This window comes from Mustela nigripes, chromosome 3, assembly GCF_022355385.1.
Source record: "Mustela nigripes isolate SB6536 chromosome 3, MUSNIG.SB6536, whole genome shotgun sequence".
Classification (NCBI taxonomy): domain Eukaryota; kingdom Metazoa; phylum Chordata; class Mammalia; order Carnivora; family Mustelidae; genus Mustela; species Mustela nigripes.
This window is the reverse complement of record NC_081559.1, coordinates 7,772,461-7,796,805: the sequence shown is the minus strand read 5'-3', so window position 1 is coordinate 7,796,805 and position 24,345 is coordinate 7,772,461. Positions and strand designations below refer to the sequence as shown.

At 41.8% G+C, this 24,345-nt stretch overlaps 2 protein-coding genes across 3 annotated transcripts in view; one reads left to right on the top strand and one right to left on the bottom strand.

Annotated features, from left to right (window-relative positions):
- SLC39A10 (solute carrier family 39 member 10) overlaps positions 1-24,345 on the bottom strand; it is a 136,426-nt gene that overhangs the window by 53,056 nt on the left and 59,025 nt on the right. Inside the window, exon 1 of one of the 2 annotated variants that reach the window (XM_059393092.1) lies at positions 12,894-13,187. The exons of the other annotated variant lie outside the window; for it this stretch is intronic. The gene's annotated coding sequence lies outside the window, so the exon portion shown is untranslated. Of the gene's footprint in view, positions 1-12,893; positions 13,188-24,345 lie in introns of those variants that run through there. 2 annotated transcript variants of the gene reach the window in all.
- LOC132012816 (proline-rich protein 2-like) lies at positions 11,680-12,502 on the top strand (the record flags this gene model as incomplete). The annotated part of the gene is made up of 1 exon (XM_059392629.1): positions 11,680-12,502. A coding segment is annotated over one exon (690 nt), but the record flags the coding sequence as incomplete, so codon positions are not given.

Below are 24,345 nucleotides of genomic sequence, written 5' to 3'. Positions count from 1 at the left end.
AATTTAGAGGGCCTGAGTAAGGGGAGAGGCAGAGGGAGGAAAGAGAGAATCTCAAGAAGCCTGCATGCTGAGCTCGGAGACAAATGCGGGTCACGTGACCCTGAGATCATCTGACCTGGATTCAATAGTCAGACCATTAACAGACTGAGCCACACAAGTGTATTTCAGGGACAGCTCGGTGGCTCAGTCAGTCAGAGGTCTGCCTTCAGCAGGGGTCTTGAGTCCAGGGTCCTGGGATCAAGCCCTGCGTCCGCCTCCTTGCTCAGCAGAGAGCCTGCTTCTCCCTCTACCGGCCGCTCCCCTTTTTCATGCGCTCTCTGTGTCAAATAAATCCTAAAAAAAAGAATATTTATTTTGGGGGAGCCTGGCTTGCTCAGTTGGTGGAGCATGCAATTTCTGATCTCGGGGTTTTGAGTTCAAGCCCCATGCTGGGTGCAGAGATTACTCAAAAAGTAAAATCTTAAAATATATATATATATTTTTTTCAACTATCTCATATATATATATATATATATATATATTTCAACTTTCAGTTAGTAAAATCAGCAATACATAGCTTCTATTAACAAACCTGTATTTGCCCATCTCCAAAACCAAACTTATTTTTTAACTTTTTGTTTTAAATAACTTCAGATATGGGCACCTGGTGGTTCAATCAGTTGGTGTCCAACTCTTGGTTCTAGCTGAAGTCACAATCTCCAGGTCGTGAGCTCGAGCCCCAAGGCAGGCCCAGATTGGAAGTGTAGCGCCTGTCTGGGACCCCTCTCGCCTCTCCCCTGCCCTTCCCCACACTCACTGCCACTCACACACACTCTCTCTCTGTAAAAAATAAAAATTCTTTAAATGTAAAAAATAATTTAAAATACAAGTTGTAAATACAGTTCAGTTTCTATGCACTCTTTGCCCAATTTTCTTAATAACGGCTTATATAATACAGTACATTTTCAAAACTGAGAAACTGATACTCCTGTAACTACAGACCTAATTTCATTAGTTTTCTTATGCACTTAAAAATACTGTAATAGAAAACCACTTCTTAACCAGGAAGAAAAAAGGTATTATTGGTAACCAAAGGATCTTGCTTAACAAACTATATGACTAAACATATCTGTGTACATTTCTATTACAAATAGAAGCAATTAGGGTTGATAATCTCCATACCAAGGTCTTTTAAAAGGCTTGTAAACATCTTTAATTATAGGCTTTCTATGGTAATTTTCTCTGCATAAAGTATGAAATTCCAATTTTTGAATTTTTAAATAAAATTAAGACACCTATATCAAGAACAAACTGAAATATACACTAATTGCTAACAATACAAATTTTTCTATATTTTGTCTAAAGATAATTATCTTCATTTCATATAGACATAATACAGTTAACAGAAGGCTTAAGATAAAAAGATATTTAAGTATACTAGCTAAATACTCCTATAAAAACAGAAATCTAAGACCCAGCGGATGTATATGATATGATTAATGTGATATTTCAAGTGTGTGGCAAACCTCTAACTTGAATATCTAGGACTCTCTCTATGACACCAGCATATTTATATATGATAAAACCATAACACTGTGAGGTAATTACTAATAAGTCATCTAAAGTATACTACCAAAATTTTTAAAGAGAAAACATACTGTCTCCGATTACTTACGGTTAATATTTAAAAGTCAGTAAGATTAGCAACAGATCAGTTAACAAAATCATTGCTTGACATAAAATAACTAATACACGCTAAATAATTCTATTTCCAACAATAGGTTGCTATTACTGTAGAGGCCTGTAGTATATATCCTGTGTATAATCTATTTAACATTTGACTTAAAAAAAATATTTACTCGAGAGTATTTTTTTTAATTAATTAATTAGAGAGAGAGAGAGAGAGAGAGAGAGAAAGAGCACGCACAAGCAGGGGGAACTACAGGCAGAGAGAGAAGCAGGCTCCCTGCTAGGCAAGGAACCCCACCCAGGGCTCAATCCCAGCGTGACCTGAGCTGAAGGCCACCACTTAACAGACTGAACTACCCAGAAGCCCCAAGAGGGTGTTTTTTAAAGGAAGTTTATATCTCACTTCACTCTCTCATACATACACAAACACACACACACACACACACACACACACACAAATAATCATAGGAAACATACTATAAATTGCTTAGCAAGGTTTTAAACTAAGCATTTCAAAGCATTTCAATGCTCCAGGAATGGTTATTTTGAAGGTCACTGAATGACAGCAAAATCAAAAGAAAAAAATAATGAAAACACCCAACCTGGATTATATAGATATATCATACTTTAAATAAACTTTACGTGAAAAATCCATTTAATAAATGTACACAGTATCCCAATTTCATAAAGGATTTCATTTTTAAAAAGATTTCATTATAGGACTTCTTTAAATAATAGTAGAAATTAGTTTTACATACATCCTGAATCACTGACATTTATACCACTAAATGACTTCATTAATGACTTTACACCCATACCGGTAGCCAGATACCAATTTGGTTTCCCTGTTATTCAACAGCAAGCACTACACACAACGAGAGACTGCTCGCACACTGAAGAAACACCACTCGAGAAGTCAAAGACCTCAGAGATCTGGCTCTGCCACTCACTCGCTACGAGTCGCTGGGCAAATCACTTAACCTCTTTAGGTCTTATTACCACTTGTAAAGAGGGGATTATTAATACCTTTCACAGTAAATTATTAATACTATTTCACAGTAAATTAAGACAACCAAGTAAAATAACAAGTATTTTTTTTTTTTAAGTGGTAAAAACTTTCAACATTTTTCTGTTTAACTTAACAATACTAAATGCTATTTGAGTGCAAGTTACTAATGGTAATATAACCAGGATCTATTTTAAATCTCATTTCTGACACACGTGGTGAATATAGTACTTTGTACACAGTCAAAGTGTACAAGGATAATTTTCTGATCCTTGGGATCAGAAACCTTTGTCTCTAATTCATCCCAGCATTGTCAGGGTTTCCAATCCGCAAACCAGGGGGAAGAGCGCTCACCTTTCTCCACCAACAGAACTACTGTATATAAAGCTGTTCTGTAAAACAAGCATATTACCCTAAGGTATTAAATGTGGCACTAAGTATCTTTCACTTAACTTCCAAAAAGTGTATCTATCTGGGGGGTGGAGGGGAGGGGGCTCTGTTTTGATTCCTTCGAAAAAGTGCTATTGAGAAGATTCAAGAGCACATTTAGCATGTGTCCAAGGCCAATTCTAGATTACAAAACACCCAGTGCACCAGTATTTGAGAAGTAGGAAAGAATCATCACAACATACCAGTTTCACGGATATTACGAAACTTTTCAAGCATAAAAAAAAACTTTTCAAGGCATAAAATTATTTTTAGTAATGAGTTCTCAGCAGGAACAGCTAGCTACATCCTGGTACAGCTTCAAGTTCTGCTTCTTCATTCTCCCACTTGACCAGAGACCTCATCTACGAACACCAGCGTAGCTCTTCCCAAAAAAAAACCACCACTGTTCAGTCTCTTAATATTTCCACTGAGATTCATCCACATAAGAAGTTGGATGCGCGCTGTAAGGGAACTTGGGTGTATGTAATCCAGGGAAGCTCCTGTTTCACTAACTTGAACGTTCGAGAGAATAAAAACAGCTGAGCCTAGATTCAAGGAACCAAATCAAGTATCAACATATCAAACCCATCTTTACTGTATGTTAAACTTTCATGTACAAACCTACATTTTTCTCCTTGTGTGTCAAAACCACCACGTCAAGTCTGCTCTTCAAGTTCTTGTTACAGGGAGCCTGGAATCACACTGCTTAACGCCCCTATGATAGTCCCGTGTCTGTTCTGTTACTTATGAATACAAGAACATCTGATCTGTCATTAGTGATGAAATGGCTTTTATCCGTCACAAAATACTGCGACAGCCTTTTGAAACTACTAAAATGTTTATAACTTTAGGTTACCCTAGACTTCAACCTCTTTCAGTCCGAAGGCTTACAAACCTATGAAACATGCAAAGAGGACTTCAGAGTGTTCACTTTAGGACCTGACTTAGGACACGTGCCTAACTGACTCACTGCTATGGGCAGTTGCCTTTATTCTAAGAATAGTTACTGCCACTCTCAAATTTTCATCAGTCCACTCACCGTGGCTTTTCCCTTTGGGTCACTTTTCATAGCTGCCAGTTAAAATGATCCCTTCCATGAGTACACGGAAAAAAAAAAAAAAAAAAAATCACAGAATGTCCAGGGCAATCTTTATAAAACATTTTTAACATTTTTACAGCATTTATAATATTTTTTTGATGATGGTGACAACACAAGCTATATCCTCTTTACCATGGAAGCTTTCTGTGTGATCCATTGTAAGTGTCTCCATAGTTATTTATAGTTATTTTAGTTCTTAGTTGTTGAACAAAGTGAAGATTCAGCTCTTGTCATTTAACAAAATCTTACAAAAATCTAATTCCTAAGTCGAAGCTTCGACTTAGCAAACAGCAATTTCATTATCAATTATCAATCATCTTTATTATCAAGTTTAACAATGTCCAACATGTAAGAAAACTACGAATTCTTCTGTAAACATAGTCTTCTTAGGGCACATTCCCTTTCTTACAGAGCTCCATTCAGATACAGACATGAGACAGATTCCATGATAAGCACATGGAAAAGAAATTAAGTATTAATGCCAGATAAAACAAAGTTCTACAGGAAAGAAAAAGTAAGTTTATTATAATAGCTATATAACATTTATAGTCATAAAAATATAACACTACTGTCCTAAACCAAAATTACAGGGTAACTGTACTGAAAAAAGCAGGGGTACAGATAACGGAAGAAGGTCCTGAAAGAAGAGTCATAAATCTTCATCTGTCATTGAACAGATAATGACTTAAACTGAAAATCAGCAAGCATTAATGAACACACGGGAGACACGGCAGTGAATAACGAATAATCGACTAATGAAACAAAAGGAGCTCCCGGTCTCTCTACGCAGAACATGAAAGAAGACCGCAAGGACTGATTTTTTTTTCCTTTTCCCTAAAAACTTCACCGAACTATTTATTTTCATGTACAACAATGACTAAAAAAAACACACACACAAAAAACTAAAAATAGGCTTAAACAAATCATGCTCCAATTACTCAGTAGGGGAAAAGGAAAAAAAAATAAGTGCCAGTGATTATAAATCTTAAGCTTTTGTTAAAATCACATTTTGTCACACGTGAAAGAAAATGAATTACTTACAGTTTCAAGATTTTCACAAGCATTAGTAGAGTTTTAATCACAATATGCAATCACTTTAATTTCAATTTGTGCTATTATTTTTGGTTACTTGCTTGGAAAATTTCAAGATGCAGGGAAGACTGCAAAACACGTTAGCACTTTTCAGGTCTTGTTACATACTTCCAAATTGGTTTCTAGGGAAATTAAGCTTGGTTATACTGCCACCAGCAGTATGATCATAGCATTCTCGCTAGTACTTTGTACTATTTATTTTGAAGTAGAAGCTTTTGCCCTTTCTTTATTTACTTCATCATTATTCCTGGTGTCTCAATATTCTTACTAACATAGATGAGCTTTTGCATAACATGACTTGGTCATATTTTCTGCAGAAAACATCTTCAGTTCTGTGCTTTCTTTTTCTTTTGGTTACAGAAGTATCTTCCCTTTCATGTATGTAGTACAGGTTTTCATATGCATGCAATGAAACCTATGAATTTTTTTTTGCAATTTTTTAAAAGATATTTATTTGACAGAGGGAGACAGAGCGAGTTGAGGGAACACAAGCAAGGGGAGTGTGAGAGGAGGAAGCAGCTTCCCGAAGAGCAGGGAGCCTGATGGGAGGCAGGCTCAATCCCCAGGACTCTGGGATCATGACCTGAGCCAAAAGCAGACGCTTAATAGCTGAACCACCCAGGTTCTCCTTTTGCAATTTCTTCTATGGTTTCTAAATTTAAGAAGTTTTTTCCTCCTGACATTATTTTCTTCCAAAAATAACAAAGAACAGGGGCACCTGGGTGGCTCAGTGGGTTAAAATAACAAAAAACCTTATTAAAATTAACATGACCCCTAAATTCACTTATTTTTAAACAAATAATACATCCTTATCCGTTTAACTAAAAAAGTTTATATTTTATCTTCAATAAATTTTTAGGTACTTGTAATTTAGGCAAAAATCTTCATAGGAAAAGCTGCAAACTGTAAATTATGTATTACCTAATATTTACAGTGAATTTAAAGAGTACTTTTTCCCTAAAATCTCTTTCAGTGATTTCAATATATGTGATTTCCTTATTTTTTTAATCAGTACAATATTTTCTTGAAAATGAACTTCCTATTTACACTGGCTTTGTACATCAAATTTATTCACCCTACTTGAAAAAACTAGAGTATTCCAATTTAAAACAAAATCTTAAAAAGTTTTGTTTTTAATGTGTTCCAAACATTAACAAATTATGAAGTCAGTTAAGTTCTACACTAAAAAAGTTCCACTGGAATGGAAAGCATGATCTCATTGCTTTATAATATATATTATATAGAATATATATAATACCTAACTTTTCTATATTTTATTGCAGAATGCAATTTTATAACTGTATAAATTTATACAATTATTAATTATATAATTTACATACAATTGCATGTAAATTATACAATGTATAATTATACATTATACATATATATACTTGTGCATTATAAACTGTACAACTATAAATTTGTATAATTTAGAATTATAATAAACATTACAGTTATGTTTTTCTAATATATTGTTTTACTGATGTTTTCTTACGTGATAACTAATCATATTATTCTATGTGTCTTAATAAGGCATATAAAATCAGTTCCACAGCCTCCTTCATCTAGAGGTTATGTTCCCCTATAACAAAACACAAAGTATATTTCTTCTCATATAATCAACATAGAGTAATAATTCATCTTCAGCAGAGTACTGAGAAGTATTAGACCAAAACATTTGTTCACGGGCCTGTAAACATGCAATCTTCAGTTACTTTATGAGAGGCGTGAGGAGAGAAGAAAAAGGAAGGGACCAGGAACAGGGAGAAGGCATAGAAGTAAGTATGAAGCATTTTCTGCTCTGAAGGAGGTACAAGGGAGACACTATCACCTTCTCAATGAACTGGGAGAGACGCTACGAAAGTAGAACAATTGACAGAATTAGGTGGAAACCGAAGGTCGAAGGCCAAGGGCTTCATATTCCATCTCCAAGCATAAAAAAGATACCATCCCTCCTATGGAGGGAAAAAGGAAAGGGGTAGAAACAAAAAGCATCCATACTATTTAGGTTAAAAACAAAAACAAAAACAAAAACTCCTGAGAACTCATACTATTACCCACAAATTTTCTATTTGAGTATTTTTCTACTGGTTTTTAACTCCTATAGATTCTAGGAAATGTTAACTATTTTAAATAACAGCCAACACATGAAATAACCATAAAACATTAAGAACTGGATCCAGGGACCGGCAGACTTAAAAAGCCACTTATTATTCTAGGTTTTGCGGGCACTGCAGACTCTAAGTCAACTATACAGTTCTGCCATATGTCACAAAAGCAGCCATATATGATATGTAAGTGGATGAGGAAGCTGTTTTCCAATATTTAATTTACAAAAAGCAGGCTGATTTGGTGGATGGGCCATACATAGCTTGCTGACCCTTAGTACTCTACACATTTTTTTTATAAAATTCTTTTATAAAAAAATATTTTTTTATAAATTCAGCAGACAACTTTAAGGGAAACCACTATTTTCAAACTCAAAACTCACAAAATACATAAAGTAAGTTCAGAAAAAAGCTTACAGATATGAGGGCATGGAAATGGTTTCTCTTTTTTTAAGGCATTAAAATAACAGAGCAGGAATGCACACCTTAGTCATTTGGTTACTACGACTGAAGAACATTTAGATTTCCTAATTAGATGAAAGTAAGTCGAAAAACTGAAGTGATCAATGACTGACACGTCTCTAGATAATCATTACAGGATTAAAAATAACTTTCATACTTCATAGTAATTCTTATTTCTGACCCTATGACATAATCTTACTATATTAGTAAGAAAAAGATACTTACTACAACATTCTGATTCACTTTTCTAATCCCCAAAAACCTCTTTTCTGAATGGAATGGATGGTCCCCAAAAGTAGGGTACATATGAAGTGTAAACATGGCTGTTAGAAATGTTACTTCAAGAGCAAATGTTACCTCATGTCTCCCTCAATTTCAGCAGTAAAGTATCTACCATATAATGAGTAATTATAAAATGTAATTACAAAATTAGGTAATTATAAAATCATCCACCACTCTTACTTAAAACAACTTAAATACTACTTGAAAAAGGTTTTAGATTTTATCCTTATACTTTCAACCTGTAACCACTGCCACCAACCACTGCCCCATTCTTATAATATCTTTTAATATGAAGTATTAAAAATCTATTAAATATCCAATCCCTGTATCTAGCAATCAAAATCCTTACATTCTGATAACAGAAAAATAAAATTTGACACTATTATATGTCATGTCATAGATCAATTACTGTGTTGTTTTAACATGTCTGAACACTGTGTAGTCTCTTAAAACAGTTGGAAATAACTTCAATAATGCTGTTATTTAAACTTCACAATTTCAGTAGTAAAATCACCTTCATACCTACTAGAAACATTTTTTAATATTCTGATTGTAGCTTATTTTATTGAAAATACACTTGCTTATTTTGGAAAAAAAACTTAACAGTCATTGTATGACCAACTCACAGAATTAGAAACAGAAATTAACAAAAAAGAAAAAAGTAGTTCAGCATATTGGTAACTGGTCTAATTTGAAACCTTATTTATATGACTACAGGAAATCTTGTGGTTATTGCAGTCCTTGAAGACTCTGTATTCTTCAGACATCCTTCGACGTCACAGATCGAAATAAATTTGAATTTTAAAAAATCATGTAATTTTAACATTCTCAAATTTTATTTTCAGTATAGTCGAGGCGATACAAAGCTAAATGCGACTAAGACAGAAAGCAAATCTCTGCATCGCTATAATACCATAAGCTTAGACTAAGTGACTAAAATTGCTGTTATTCATATACAAAATTAACCTCAAAAACACACCTTTCACACACACCTTTCCTGTTTTGGAAAATCCCACATGTACTCTTGCAAGGAAACCTGGCATTTTACTATCCTACCTCCACCCAAAACTCACTCCATACCTGAAAAACTAGGGGCTAAAAGCAATCAAAATCAACCAATTCAAAATGACTACGTCCATCGTATTAGTGACACTAACCCCAAAGCAGTCTAGATATCCTCTAGCACTAAGGAATCGAATTCTAATTTAAATAGATCTTGTTTTAGGAAAAGAGGAAGGTGAAGGAGAAGCTATCACTAGGGGGCAGCATCGAGCTGTTGGGACAGCCGGGGCATTCTAACCTGTAAACTTTAAATCATGGTGAGTGTATTTTTAATGAAAATTGCATTATAATGAAACACAAGTTTATAGGGTTATAAAAATGTTGTAAAGGAAAAAAAATAGCTTTGTTTTGATTGGCTACACTTCTTTCCCTTTTCTACTATGTAATTTTTCTTGCATCCTGAGTATCAGTGCATTAGTAATGTTTAAGATTGACTGATTTAGAGGGAACACGAGGGGAGGGGAAACGGAGAATGTCAAGCAGAATCTGTGTTAAGCTTAGGGCCCTATGTGGGGCTCTCTCTCATCACCCAAGATCTGAGACAAAACCAGAGTCAGACACAACAGACAAGCCACTCAGGCACCCCAATAATGTCCTTTTGATAAAAGCAAAACCCATGACATGTCCATTGAAGTAAGCACTTTAGAGACAAGGACTGTTTTGTTTTTTTTTTTTTTTAAGATTTATTTATTTATTTGACAGAGAGACAGCGAGAGAGGGAGCACAAGCAGGGGGAGTGGGAGAGGGAGAAGCAGGCTCCCCGCGAACAGGGAGCCCAATCCCAGGACCCTGGGATCATGACCTGAGCTGAAAGGCAGAGGCTTTAACCCACTGAGCCACCCAGGCACCCCCAAGAACTGGTATTTTTATCCCAAGTATTCCCTTGGGTTAATGCTAAATTTTTCCTTTTTGGTTACAGTCAATTAACATTTTAAACTTGATCTAAAAGGTTCACAAGCAAGCTTTGCCCATTCATAGAATAACACCATGAGCACTGTGTGACCGGAAGTTGTGGAGTATGTCACACCTCAAGGGTTTAGGACAGGGAAAACCTGATGTACTAGGGAATTTTAAGTTAGAAAATACGCAAAGCAGAAGAGAATTCTATAATTATATTTAAGTAACAGAACAATAACAAAAGGATAACGATCTCTGGCAAAGGCCCAGTAGAAACCATTTAACCTCAATCAAGTTATCGGAGTTCAAGACAGAAGGTTGTCTTCCAACCACTGAGGAAAAATTGAAACACCTCTATGTCAAAAAGAAGGTAAAACTAAGTTTTTCTGCAGCCCTTTGTTTCATTATGTCATTTATAAAGATCACAGTAAACCCATGGCATAGGTTTTTTAGCACAAGTTCACAGATAAAAGATTAAGATAAACCTGCTCACCGAACTAGTTAATAAAACGGTGTGCTAAGTCTCACTCGAAAGTCCTAAATTCTTTCCAGTACTGGGCAATAACTTGAGGATAGAGAGGTTGGAGATTACTGAGTAACAAAGTAAATTCTCTTTAATTATGAAGTAAATCTAAATTCCCTTGCTGTAATACCTGTATCCTACGTTCTCCATAAAGTAGTAAAAAACTAAAATGAAAACCCACCCCTAGAGTAGTACTTGCATACCATACTCGAGGCCTCCTAAAAGTACTTCAAACGTCGCCTGCTTAAAAAAAGGGGGGTCTGTTGGCCTTTAAGTTGCAGAATATTAACTGGCAACGGGAAAACACAGCTTATCCCACAAGGTAGTATGGTATCAACTGGTAACGAGGGTCTTCCCTGACCACTTCTTTTAAAGCAGCATCATTAGTCATTCTTCCACAGGGATTCTTCACCACGAGTCTGTGTATAAAATTTAGACTGGGGAATTTAGATTAAAAAAATACATTCTCATCTTCATCTCTGGGAATTATTTTTTCAGTTATGAATGTAGACCACACCACAGGAATATGAAGTACCAGCTACTTTCATCAGAAGAAATCCTACAAATCACATCCTTTGAAGATCATTCGGTCCTCATTAGTTTGAAATTCGGCACTGGACCTGAAACTACTCTTGATATTTAATGCTCTAATAAAGCATGGATTCCTTCATCTTATTTAGTATTCGGATTATTTCAGTGTAATTGGTTAGTTGCAATCCTACATATACTCCACATTTAAAAATCAGTATCACCCAGGTTTCAAACAAACAAACCAAAAGAATCCCTCCAGCACATGATTTTCTTCGTTACCACTGGTCACGGATACCCCACCCCACCCCACCCCCCGACAATTCAGCGAGTTCAGGGTCCGGGCTGTCTGGTTGAACAAGTGATTGGACTCATACAGGCACTCAAATGTGCAGAACAGGAAGTCCTTAAAAAAAAGTGTACAGAAGTCTTGACTTCAGGTTTTCCGCCGATTACAATGAACTATTCTCGATTTCCATCCTTTCCAGAGCAGAACTTGTTCCTAATTACGTAACGGGTCACATGCCCGCTCTCCCCGTCGGGAACGACTTTCAGAAGAAATCGGGAGCACCGAGCAGTGCACCCATGGAAAAAAAGCAAAAGCAAAACCAGGATAACCTACTGTGGAATAAACCATGCGCTTTCATGTTCCTCTCCCTACGCGAACGGGGACCCCCGCGAGCGACCCTCGCCGGACGCCGCTCCCGCTCCCCGCCCGCCCCCAGGACGGCCCGACCGGCGGCTCCCACGTGCACCGCCTCACACGAGCCTCGGGAGATGCTCTCGGCGCCCGCGCGCTCACAGCCCCCTGTCGCGGGGGCACTCGAGGACCCCGCGGGGGAGGCGAGCTGGGCCGACCCGGGGGCGCGGAGGGCCGCGGCGGCTCCCCCGCTCCCTCCCCAGCCGGGACCCCCGCGGCCCCCGGGAACAAAGGCCGGGCCGTCGCGCCCCCGTCCGGGCCCACCCGGCCTCCCGCACCCCCTCGGCCCGCAGCCCCACCCTCCGCCCTCCGCGGGGGGACCCCAGCCCGCCCAAGCGGGGGCTCCCCCGCGTCCCGCCTCGGCTCTTCGGGCGGCGGAGCGTCCACGAGGCCTCCGGGCCGCCCGCGACGGGAGCACCGGCGCCCCCGTCCGTTAGCCTCCCGCTGCCGACCAGCGGCTCCGAGGCGCCATCCCGGGGGCCCCTCGCCCGACCCCGCCAGAGACCGGCGTGAAGCACCGGCGGGCGAAGTCGGGGCGCTCGTCGCCGCCGCCGCCGCCAAGCCCCGCCGAGGCCTGGCCGCGGATGCCCCCACCCTCCGGCCGCAGGGTCCCCGCCTCCTCCGCCGACGCCACCCCGGCCCCCAGGCCGCCCGCGCGCAGCCCCCCAACCGCCGCCGCCCGCCCAGCGGTCACTCCCCCGCGGCCCGCGCGGGTCCGCAGCCTCGACAGGAGGCCGGGCGGAGCGCGGGGCCCCGCACGCGGAAGGCCGGCCGCCCCGCCGCCCAGCCGCGGCGGCCCAGGGCGCACACGAGCGGCCGCGGCGCCCCACGCGCAGCCCACCGCGCGCTCCGCTCCGGCTCGCCGCCGCCGCCGCCGCCGCGGACTGCAGCGCCCGGATCCCCGAGGGACCCGGCCCGGACTCCCCGGTTCTCGCCTCCCGGTCTACCCCCCCGCCGTCCCGGGACTCGCAGGCTCCGCGGCGCACGGGGCCGGTTCTGGGGGAGGGAATGTAAACAAATCGGGGTTTTATAGTTACCTCACACTCGAGTGCCGTGTGCATCTCCTCTCCGCTCGGTACCAAACCCCGGCTGCACCAAATCGTGTATTCACCAAAGCCGGCTGCGCTAAGTGCGTCGCGGAGGCCCGCGCGTCAGGCACCGCGCTACGCTGCCGGCGTAGAAGGCCCACTCAGGTCCCTGCGCAGCCGCACCCCGTCCGCCTATGGGTGCTACGCTCTGGGCGTACACGCACCACCCAGCCATTCACTCCGGGTAACGCAACTTGCGGAGGGGAAGTGCGCCGCTCTCGGATTGCACACGGACGGACCGAGCCGGGGAAATTCGAGTCTACGTAAACTGCGGAACTCCGTGGCTCCGCGGTAGTTTTGTTCCAAGAAAGGACGCTGCGGGGGAGTTGGGCGGCTTCTGACGCATGCGTGGAGCGCCCTTCGCCGCTCGCCCCGGCTCGGGGTTTTGCATGTCGGTTGCGGCAGCCCGGGGAGGCGGAGGCGGGACGGGGGCCGGGGCGCGAACGCTGCAGAAACCGAGATGCTTATCTGTGCAGACGTTGACCATCTACACAACTTAGCCCCATCCCTTTATTAAAATATCGTCTCGGTCTCTTCGGGCAAAAAGGAACTCGCATTTAGGGCTCAGTCCAAGGTCTCCGGCAGAGCTCTCTGCCCACCCCACAGTTCATCCCCAAGCGCGCTCCCGTGGGCCTCCCCGGTCCGAAAGGAAAAGTTGAGTTCCGAGAGCGGTCGCTCGTTTATGATCAGTCCTGAGACGCTGGCGACTTGCCAAGGGCCTCCACCGCCTCCGACTACCCAATTCACCGATGATTTCCTAACACCCAACGGCAAAAACTCGTGGTCCAGCCCAGCGAGTGCGTGGGCTCCTGCCTACCTCGTGCTCATTCCTGCTCCCATTCCTTTGCTCACACCATCCCTGCCGTCTGAATGGTCTCCTCCCCCTTTCTTAAGCAATTCATAACCCGTACTTTCTTAAAAGGTGGCTCCGGACACCCTCCCTTTGCCGCAATACTCTGCTTCCCGCAGTTCTTTATCTTCCCGGCGAGGCTTCTCCGTGTTCGGCCTGGCGTGCCTGTTTGTACATCCAGCCGGAATCCAACACCGTGAGTTCTGGGGGTGCCTTACTGATGTCTAGCAGAGCGCACTACACCATGATCAATAGTAATAGCAAGCCTTCCTGTGTGACAGCTACTCCCTAAGTGCTTTACATACATACTAATAACACGGCGAAACAGATATTACTGTCCCATCCCCAGGAAACTGAGGCACAGGAAGTTAAGTAATTTGCTTACGATCCCAAAACCAACACAAAGGAGAACTGAAATCCAAACCCGGTTAGTGTGGCTACATACCCTTGCTGTTCAGCGTATCTTCTTTGGGAATCACGATTCCTTGTTTTGTAGTGCTACAAAGAACATCTGTGGGGTGCTTAGTAAATGTGGTCTGTCAAGGTACTAAGCTTCCCATACCCCTTCCTTCTTGTCTGGGAAAGTCATTCCATTGACCTACTGCGAGTTTCCACATCTGTCATTAGGCAGACAGAACTCCTAACGTGCAGGGGAGAGATCAACTCTGGTCCTCACTTGAGGCCCCACCATAATCACTAACTGTGGGAGACCATGACCATGGTCCTCAGATTTATGGACCTATTAAGGGAATTGGTCTAAATTTATTCTAAAGTGCTTGGATCTCATAAAAGCAAAACTAAAGTCCTTAGATTTCATAAAATTAATATGGTGCATCTAGGTACAAAGCATTAAAAGCGTCCAAATGACCCCTATATATTAAAGCTCATAATTATCTTACTGACCACATTATCATCAATCAGTGCCTTTACCATATATGTAGTATCCTTCTGCTAAATACCAGTAAGATACAGTACTTGCATCCCTGTATCTTAGGGTACCCACAATGCTTTTTCATTTTATAAGGGCTATTTAATGGTCAGCTGGTTCACGCAAGTGCAGCTGAACTGATTCATCACATATTCAAATCCTTCCAGACAAGCTGGTCAACAGCTGCAGTTTTAAGTCAATTCCTCAAGCCCCTACCCCTGCACCAGCCCTTTCTCTCAGGATTCTCCAGACCTCCCACATTTCAGGAACCACTGGGTTCACTCCTGGCTAAGGGGGGAGGGGGCGGGCAGGGAACCTACAGGACCCGCTTGTTATCAAAGACTTTCATTCTAATTGGTTGGTGCCCTTGCTTTACCAACTGTTACATACTTTAAATATCATCCTTGCATAAGACCGTAGGGTAGACCCACCTGAAAACAGACCGTGTCTCCTCCCCCTTCTTTACATTTACCCAAACATTCATCCATGACCAAGGAGATGCACTCTGATTAGGGCAAGATGAAGAGTAGTAAATGAGCTGCAAACTAGTATATTACTTTTCCTACTGGGAAAAGGAATCTCAGCAAATGACTTGAAGGCTTACTCAAAACCACCTGCTGAGTTAAACAATGGAGTGCTGCAAAAGTATCACTGTAATGTACGGTTTATTTTTGCCTATTTCCTATATAAGGACTGTATCAGTAAGGAACTTCTAATATATTAGAAACATAGAACTTTTAAAAAACATTTTACTTAAGAAAGAGAACGAGAGAGAGAGAGAGCGCGTATGTGTGAAAGAGAAAGGTAGCGGGGAGAGAGAATCCCAAGCAGGCTCCTTACACAGCCGTGAGCCTGCTCCTGAACCTGAGACCATGACCTGAGCCAAAATCAAGAGTGGAAGAACACTAAAGCAACTAAGCCACCCAGGCATGCAGCATCATAGAACTTTCTAGAAGGGTTACTCTTTTTTTTTTTTTTTCCTATCCACCCCATTTGATTCATAAAGAGGCTCACCTGAACTATGAAACTCACCAGAACTATGAAAACAGTATAGATGATATGCAAAAGCTTGAGGGGAAAGAGAGACTACTAAATTATTTGTACATGGTTTACTTTTCATTTGTTTTACTGATTCACACTGGTTCAGTTTTATTTCACATATCTAAAATATTAAGCATGACCAATCTACCTTTTTGAGTCATGATATAATAAAGCCAATGGCCTAAGGCACCTGGGTGGCTCAGTCTGTTAAGCATCTGCCTTTGGCTCAGGACATGACCCCAGGGTCCTGGGATAGAGTCCCCCATTCAAGCTCCTTGCTCAATGAGGAGGCTGCTTCTTCCTCTCCCTCTGCTGCTCCCCCTGCTTGTGCTCGCGCTCTCTCTCTCTCTATCAAATAAATTTTGCTCTTCAGAGGATTAGAAAAGAACCAGCTGCAATAAATACAGAAAATAAGAACCACACTTCCTACCTCAATCCTTACTTGTGACTAAAGGAAGTCTATGTCATAATCTTGGTTTCCCTCTAGTAGAGGAGAAAATTGTCACCATCCACAACAAAGTTAAGAACTTTTAATTAAATTTCTAAAGAACATTACTGATTTAAAGACATTAGACCTTTCAAACAACTGTTCTTTCCATGAATTAAAATGAGTAATAACTAAAGATTTTAAAAACTCCTTATATTCATATTCAGTTTAAACTCTGATTTTTAGGGGCTCCTGGGTGGTTCAGTTGATTTAGCATCTGCCTTCAGTTCAGGTCATGATCCTGGGGGGCATGGGATGGAGCCCCAATTCCGGCTCCCTGCTCACTGGGGAGCCTGCATCTCCCGCTACCTTTGCCCCCCCCCACTCCCTCTGCCCCCACTCTGTTGTGCTTCCTCACTCACTCTCTTTCTTCTCAAATAAGATCTTTTTTTTTTTTTTAAAGATTTTATTTATTTATTTGACAGAGAGAGAGAAAGATCACAAGTAGGCAGAGAGGAAGGGAAGCAGGCTCCCTGCTGAGCAGAGAGCACCATGTGGGGCTCGATCCCAGGACCCTGAGATCATGACCTGAGCCGAAGGCAGCGGCTTAACCCACTGAGCCACCCAGGCATCCCTCAAATAAGATCTTTAAAAAAATAAAAATAAATAAACTGATTTTTACTTGGCCAAAAAGTTTGGTTCAGACAAAGTCATGCCTAGAGGGAAGAGAACAAGGAAGACTAGATTATACGGATAGACAGCCCTGAGTTCGGAGGGCTGGGTACAAAGTATCAGGAAAAGGGGTTAATGAATTGAAAAAAGAATATATAGGGGCACCTGGGTGGCTCAGTGGGTTAAAGCCTCTGCCTTCAGCTCAGGTCATGATCTCAGGGTCTTGGGATCAAGCCCCGCATCAGGCTCTCTGCTCAGCGGGGAGCCTGCTTCCCTCCTCTCTCTCTGCCTGCCTCTCTGCCTACTTGTGCTCTCTGTCTGTCAAATAAATAAATAAATAAATAACTTTATATATATATATATATATATATATATATATATATATATATATACACATACCTAGGCCTCAAAATTAACAACTGTCTACTCACTTTTGGAGACTATGTGTTTCAGCCTGGACACGGAGGACAACCACTCCAGGTCGGAAGCCAGAGAAATACAAAAGGCACGCCCCATTTCTAATTCTTGAAGCCGTGCAGCACTGTGTGACGTCTACCATGTCAAGCCCACGGTCAGGACGGGAAATGGGTCTGTGGGGCAGTCATTTGCTGATCCCTTGAGAAAGTACAGCTCTGCCATCTCCTCTAAATACCCGCCATTCCTAAAATTAAGACAGACTGAGAGTTTGCACGGAAGCTCTCATTAGAGCCGTGCAGCTGCGCTGTCGCCCTTTCTAATGAGGACTCATTGACGGGTAAGACCATCCTCCGCCACAGAGCCCACCACTTTGGGGAGGGTCCAAAGGCAGGGAGAGCGCGACCCATCCCGCCCTGGTGAGAGACTAATTTGACTGATGTGCCTGTCCGGGGAGACCGTTCTGAGTCGGTAGGCGTACGCAATAAAATGAGCTTCAGGTTATCTGCACAAACGAAAACAGACTGGAGAAATGCAACAATTAGAGAAATGCAACAAATAGAACAGCTCAAACGACTCCCCACCTCCAGTAGGAAAGTTCACTTTATGTCATCTGCCTAGATGATGCTAACACTGCACTAGGCAGATCCCCCAGTCTGGGTTCATCCCAGCACAAACCCAAGAACTTCTAACATCAGACAGGAAGGAGGACAACAACGAGAGGCTTCAAGTTCCTGATTTACTATGTCAAGTCCTTTCGAAAATGGGAATGAGCCGAGCCTAGAAGCCACGATATCCCCCAGAAGGAGTGAAAAGAAGCGGCTCACAGCCGGAGCCACGGTGACTGGCGGATCACAGCTGGCCCGCGTGATGGTACCAGGAAGACGTCTTGCCCCAGACCTAGTCGATGGTGCTCACCAATCCCTGCCATTCCACATTTAGAACTTTATTCCTGGGACTTGAAACCAAAGGGACTTTGACCCTAAGGGATGTTACTACTATTTTATTACCTATTTATACTGCTGCAAAAATATTTTTCATACCTTTTCTGAAGAAGATGGAGTTTTAAGAAGGGAGGAAATATGACTGCCTCGCTTCCTCAGGGTAGTATGGTGCACAGAGACAAAAGGAAAACCAAACAAACTGCCAACTTCTCAATCTTGCTTCTAGCCAGCCTTGTTCACTCACAGAATCCGAAGACGAAGAAAACCAGTAGGTCCAATAAGCAGTCGCTTCACCCAAACGTGGGGGCCTAGATGCCAACAGGCAGCAATTTGGGGGTATTTTAGAACTCCAAAAGCACAGGGAAAGAAAGAAAAAAACAAAACTAAACAAAACAAAAAACCAACAACTTTCCAAACCTTAACTCTCAGTCCAAAGGAACTAAAAAGGCCACACAAAGAATCCACATGGACACTGCAAATTTGAAGAGGATTTGTGGATGAATTAGCAGGAAGTTACCATGTAAATATTTTTTTAGAAGATTTTATTTATCTGAATGACAGTGTGCGCACATACAGGAGCAGGGAAGGGGCAAAGGGAGAAGGTGGTGGAGGGGGAGAGAAGCAGACTCCCTGCTGAACCCAGGGGGCCAACCCTCTCCAGCCCATGACCTTGAGATCATGACCTAAAGCCAAAGTCAGATGTTTAACTGACTGAGCCCCCCAGGTGCCCCTCCATGTAAGTATTTTTTAAAGCGGTTCAATTGCTTTACTGGTTAAAATTAATAAACTCATTTTTAAAATTCATTTAAAATGTCATCACATAAGAGCATATTTCAGATCCTGCCTGGAGATTCCAAGATAATTAATGAGACCCATTTTACAACTGACATTTATGAAAACAAATACATCTTTTAAAAATCAAGATACACTAGGTTTTGCTTAACTAACATTGCTTACCTTTATTTATTAAAAATTTGACAGCAAGAATGCAGCAAAATTCTAAACATCAGGGAAGGCAATAAATGAATTGTCAAAACAAGAGTAGCTTTTAGGGATTTCCACATTTTTCTTGCACTGTTGCTAAGTAAAGCCCAAATTATATTTTATTTTTACTAGAATAAGCCATTTTTGCATTCTTCATAGAATCCCATAAACCACCTCTTTGTACCATTTCACATCTTTAGAGAGGTCTAGATGCTCCCCCCAATGTTTTCTGAGGAATAATTCTGGCCGTGGTCAATAACTAAGAACCTACTATGCTTAGCTTGCTTCCTCGCAGAGGAGCTCACCTGCAGTCGGTACTTTCATCAACTCAGGTTTCATTCCAATTACAGTGACAGTTCCTTTCCCTAGGCAATTAGGGTTCACAGTCTTTCTTCCCACCCTAAATACAGGAAGATGTCCAGTCTGAAATGCGTCGATCAGTTTAAGTGAGTTAAATATGGTATTTTACCTCCGTATAGCCCTGCGAGGTAAGTATCATTATGCCCATTTCACAGATGAAGAAAACTGAGGTGGTCACATAGCACGTGGCAGACCCAGGACCCCAGTGCAAACAGTCTGGCTCTGGAGGCTGTGCTCGCGCAACCCCCGCATTACTTTCCCTCTCCTATCAAGGCTCTCCCAGTTGTTGTGAGGAGACCTGTATTAGTTTCTCTGCAAAGGTTGGTAGTTTAAAAAAAAAATCTGTAGAACCATAAACTGGTGGCTTTTTGGTCTGTAAACATTGCAGGTCAATGGAAATTTTAAATGGAACAAAGAATAGCATAGAAACATTTCAAGGTACTTATAATGTGAACATTCGTTCTTTCTTGCTTTCTCTTTCAGCTTGACTAGCTTGAATCAATTCCAAGGGAGATGTTTATTCCACAGTCTCTTAAATTAGAAAGTTAATTAGCCAATCCGGCTATACATTTAGTTGAAAGCTTTCCCCTCTTTATGGCTATTTGATATAGTTGTTCAAGTATTTATTTATACCAGTAAAGTTGTATTAAAAATTAAGTAGAATCAAGTGCATGTTAACAAATTGGATCAGTCACGTAAAAGTGAGCTATTAACGTGCTCATCGCTAAAGTCTCGGTCAGGTACAGGCAAATATATCCCAGCAAATTTACAGTGAAATCCACTTAGGGGATTAACTGTTCACTCCATTCCAGTCCTTAGACATGGCTCTATCCTCTGCAAGTCTCCTTGGAAAAACAGACCAGTGTTAATTAAGGGTTGGAAATATCTTCAAGCAAAAGTTGGTGTCCCTTTTATGCTGGCAAGCTGCTCTTGTTAACTAGCTAGGAAATGAGGGTGAGTAAAATAGGATTCTTGCCTTTCGGTAGCTTACAATCCGGTCAAGGAGATCATAAAAGAAGGCAACTTCAGAACAGTATGGAAAGTGCTATACTGGAGCGAGGCAGGTTGCTGTGGCAACCAAAGCAAAAAGGCCTTCAAAGAGGAAGTGGCATCCAAGGTCTGACTGAGGGATGAGTAGGACAGAGCCTAGTAAAGGGCAGAGGGCAGAGCAACGCAAGGAGAGGGGCAAAATGAGTAAAAGGTTGGTTCTCAATTGGGGAACTGAAACCCGGGGTGCTGATGTGTGTTTTTGACATACGGGAATAGAGGAGTGAGTAAACTGGGTTTTTGTGTACCCTGCAGAAGAGTGTGAACGCTACCCTGACGGCAGTAAGAGCTCCTGAAGGACTTCAAGCATCATGATCACAGTCGAGGGGGAAGTAGGTAAAACCATTAGTTGGGTAGGCAGAGTAATGCCTCCCACCACCCAGGGCAAATGATGTCCACATTCTCATCTCTCAAACCTATGAACATTAGTATACATGGCAAAGGAAAAGTCAAGATTGGGGACAGAGCTAGGTGGCTGGTTAGCAAACCTTCAGATGGGGAGATGATCCCAAATTAGCCGGGCAGGCTCCATGCGATCGCAAAGGCAGGCAGAGACAGGAAAGTCCGAGGGTGCTGGGACTATGGAAACCCGCAGTGATGATGCTTATGTTGCTCGAGGAAGAAAGGCACCAGCGAAGGAGCGTGGGTGGCCTCTAGAGGCTGGAAAAGAAGGGAAAGGGCTCCCTCCCGAAGGCCTGTGGCCCCGTGAGACCTATGTCGGAACTCTGGCCAACACAACTATAAAATAATGTATGTGTATCGTTCTAAGTCACCAACGCCCGAGTAACTGTGACAGCAGAAATAGAAAATGAATACGTTAGCTGTTATACAGCAATAATCCACATGTGAGGTAATCATGGATTTACAAAAAATGCTGATTTGGCAAGCATCGAGGAGATAGAATCCAACCAGGAAGCCTGGCTGCGTTAACTTAGTAGCCGTGGCCTTGAAACACCCTTCTTAAACCTCACCGTTCTGCTGTGTTCAGTACCTCAAAACTGAGCGTCATGTGCAGGGTTTTGTTTGTTTTACTTTCTACTTTTATGAAAGCAATACATTAACATTAGCTCTAAATTTCAAATCGAAATCGCATGCTAGAATACAAATGAATCATGAAAACATTATGCTAAGAGAAGTACTTTGGACACGAAAACAAGTATTGTACGGTTCTTCTGATATGAGACACCTAGACCAGCACATTGAGACAGAAAGTGCCAGAACCAAGGTTACCATGTGGGTAGAGGAGAGGGTGATGAAGAGAATGGGGAGTTCATGTTCAGCGGGGACAGTTTCAATTTGGGAAGATGAAAAAAGTCTGGAGAAGGGTAATGATGACTGCACAACACTGTGAACTTACTTAATGCAACTGAACTGCACACTTAGAAATGGCTAAAATGGTAAATTTTGTGTATACTTTACCACAAGAACAACTATGATGATTTAAATCCATTTGACTTTATTGTATAGTATCTTAGATATTGTATAATATCTTAATATTGTGTAATTTCTTGCTAGCAAGAAAGAAATGGAACTTTCTAATGGACTTTGCTTCATCTACTAATACTAATAAAATACTAATAAAACCTGTTTGCTTCAGTGTCAGACCTTAAAAAAATGGCTAAAATGATATACTCGGTTATGTATATTTCACCACAATTTTTAAAAAATTAAAATAGAATAGAAACAACAGTGTATTACCAACTCTGGGATCTACTTCCCAGAACAGAACCTTCCATTACTTTAGCTTTGCTCCGGGGAATTACGTCCGTCCGTGTGTTAAAATGGGATGCTTAGCCTGCTATCTCATCAATTTTAGGTGTCTGCTGTTGACTTTCAATAAGGAAGACCGTGATTTAACTCTCTCAAGTACACACACTTGTAATCTGGGAGATAAGAGAATCTGCTCCTTACGCGGATTTTCAAACGCCCTCTTGTTCCAGACATATCGTTCACCTCCTCTTTCACAGGGGCCCAGTGCTTACAATGCAAGTGTTTCTGGGGTGCTAGAAGCCCCCACAGGCTTCCTTCTTCCTGCTCTTCCCATTCCCACGGTCTATATTCTCTGAGCAAAGAGTTCACTATTTCCTTTCTATCTTTCAAACTGTGTATTACTTTTGCCCATTATCTTCCCTGTCTTTATAGCTGCATCTTCGTGACTTCATGACTTCGTTTTTGTCATCTTTAGTTGAGAAAAAATGAACACACATGTTCCATCAGCCGTGTTTTACCAGAAACACTCCAGGGTTGCTTTTAAGATTAAATGAACTAATAGAGGTAAATAAGATAACGTAGGCAAAATGCTTTGCTAAGTCCCTGACATCTAATAAGGTATAATCAAAGCCACAGTGAGGTCCCCATCAGCACCACCATCAATTACCCACCAAAAGGTTGTTAGTACGGACCACAGTGGAATTTCATAAAATACTGCTTACAGGGCTCCTGGGTGGCTCAGTCAGTTAAGCAGCTGCCTTTGGCTCGGGTCGTGATTCCAGGGTCCTGGGATCGAGACCCACATCAGGCTCCCTGCTGGGCAGGAGTCTGGTTCTCCCCCTCCCTCTGTGGCTGCTCCTCCTGCTGGTGCTCTCTTTCGCTCTGACAAATAAATAAAATCTTTAAAAAATATATACTGCTTACAACAGAGTATCACTTGATTTTCCAGCGTTAATAGCATTTGATGAAGAATCCGGTTTTTGTTGTTGTTGTTGTTGCTGTTGTTTAAAGATTTTATTTATTTGAGAGAGAGTGAGAAAGTTCATGAGTGGGAGGGAGGGGCGGAGAGGGAGAGGCAGACTTTCCCACGGAGCAGGGAGCCTAACGCGGGGCTCGATCAGGCCTCTGACCTGGAATTTGTTTTTCTTTGGGGGAAAAAAAAAGGTAATTTTCATGGTGTATTTATATGGCACAGTGCTCTGCAGCTAACGGGCAATCTAGATTTGACCAGAAGCTGTCTCATCCTTTCAGTTTCCCTTTCTCCGAGAGGCCGTCTCTAACTCGAGAACCCTCTTCTCCTGCACTAACTTAACATGATTCTCTTCTCATTCGATACTGTTTTCTTTCCTTTATAGTTCTTATCAGGTTTAAAGTCCCCTTCCCCCCAATGTGTCCCCCTTTCTGTGTGTCTTTAGTTGTGTTTTGTTCCTAACCAAACTCCTCCAGAAGAAGGGCCACGGGAGCCGCCATAACTGACTTTAAGGTCCTCTCAAGGCCCAACAAAGTGCTTTGAATGACTGGTTTGACTGAGCAGAACGCCGGGTGTGTAACCCTGCAGAACTTCGTATAATGAGACGGTGTGTTTGGAGAAATAAACACGTGGAAGTAGTCTGTAAACTCCATTAATAGTGGCAGCATTTGGGGAAGGTTATCAGGTTTTTGTAACTTCTCTATCCTGATACTGTTACTACCACTGCTAATGAAGTTGCTGAATGTTTTACCAGGCATCAGAACTTTCCTACGTCTTAAGTCCACACATGCACTTTCTTATTTAATTCTCACAACAACCTTATTTACTGTCATGATACCCAATTTCCTGACAAGAAAATAACTGCAGAGAAGTTGTGTAACTTGCCCACCTGGGGGATATCTGCTAAAGTTCAAACCCACAGTCTGAGCTCAAAAGCCTTGATCTTAAACCACTAAGCTATTTATCGTGTGTGTGTATGTGTGTGTGTGTGTGAGAGAGAGAGAGAGAGAGAGAGAGAGAAGAAAAATGTACTTGCTAAATTCTCAACTCCCAT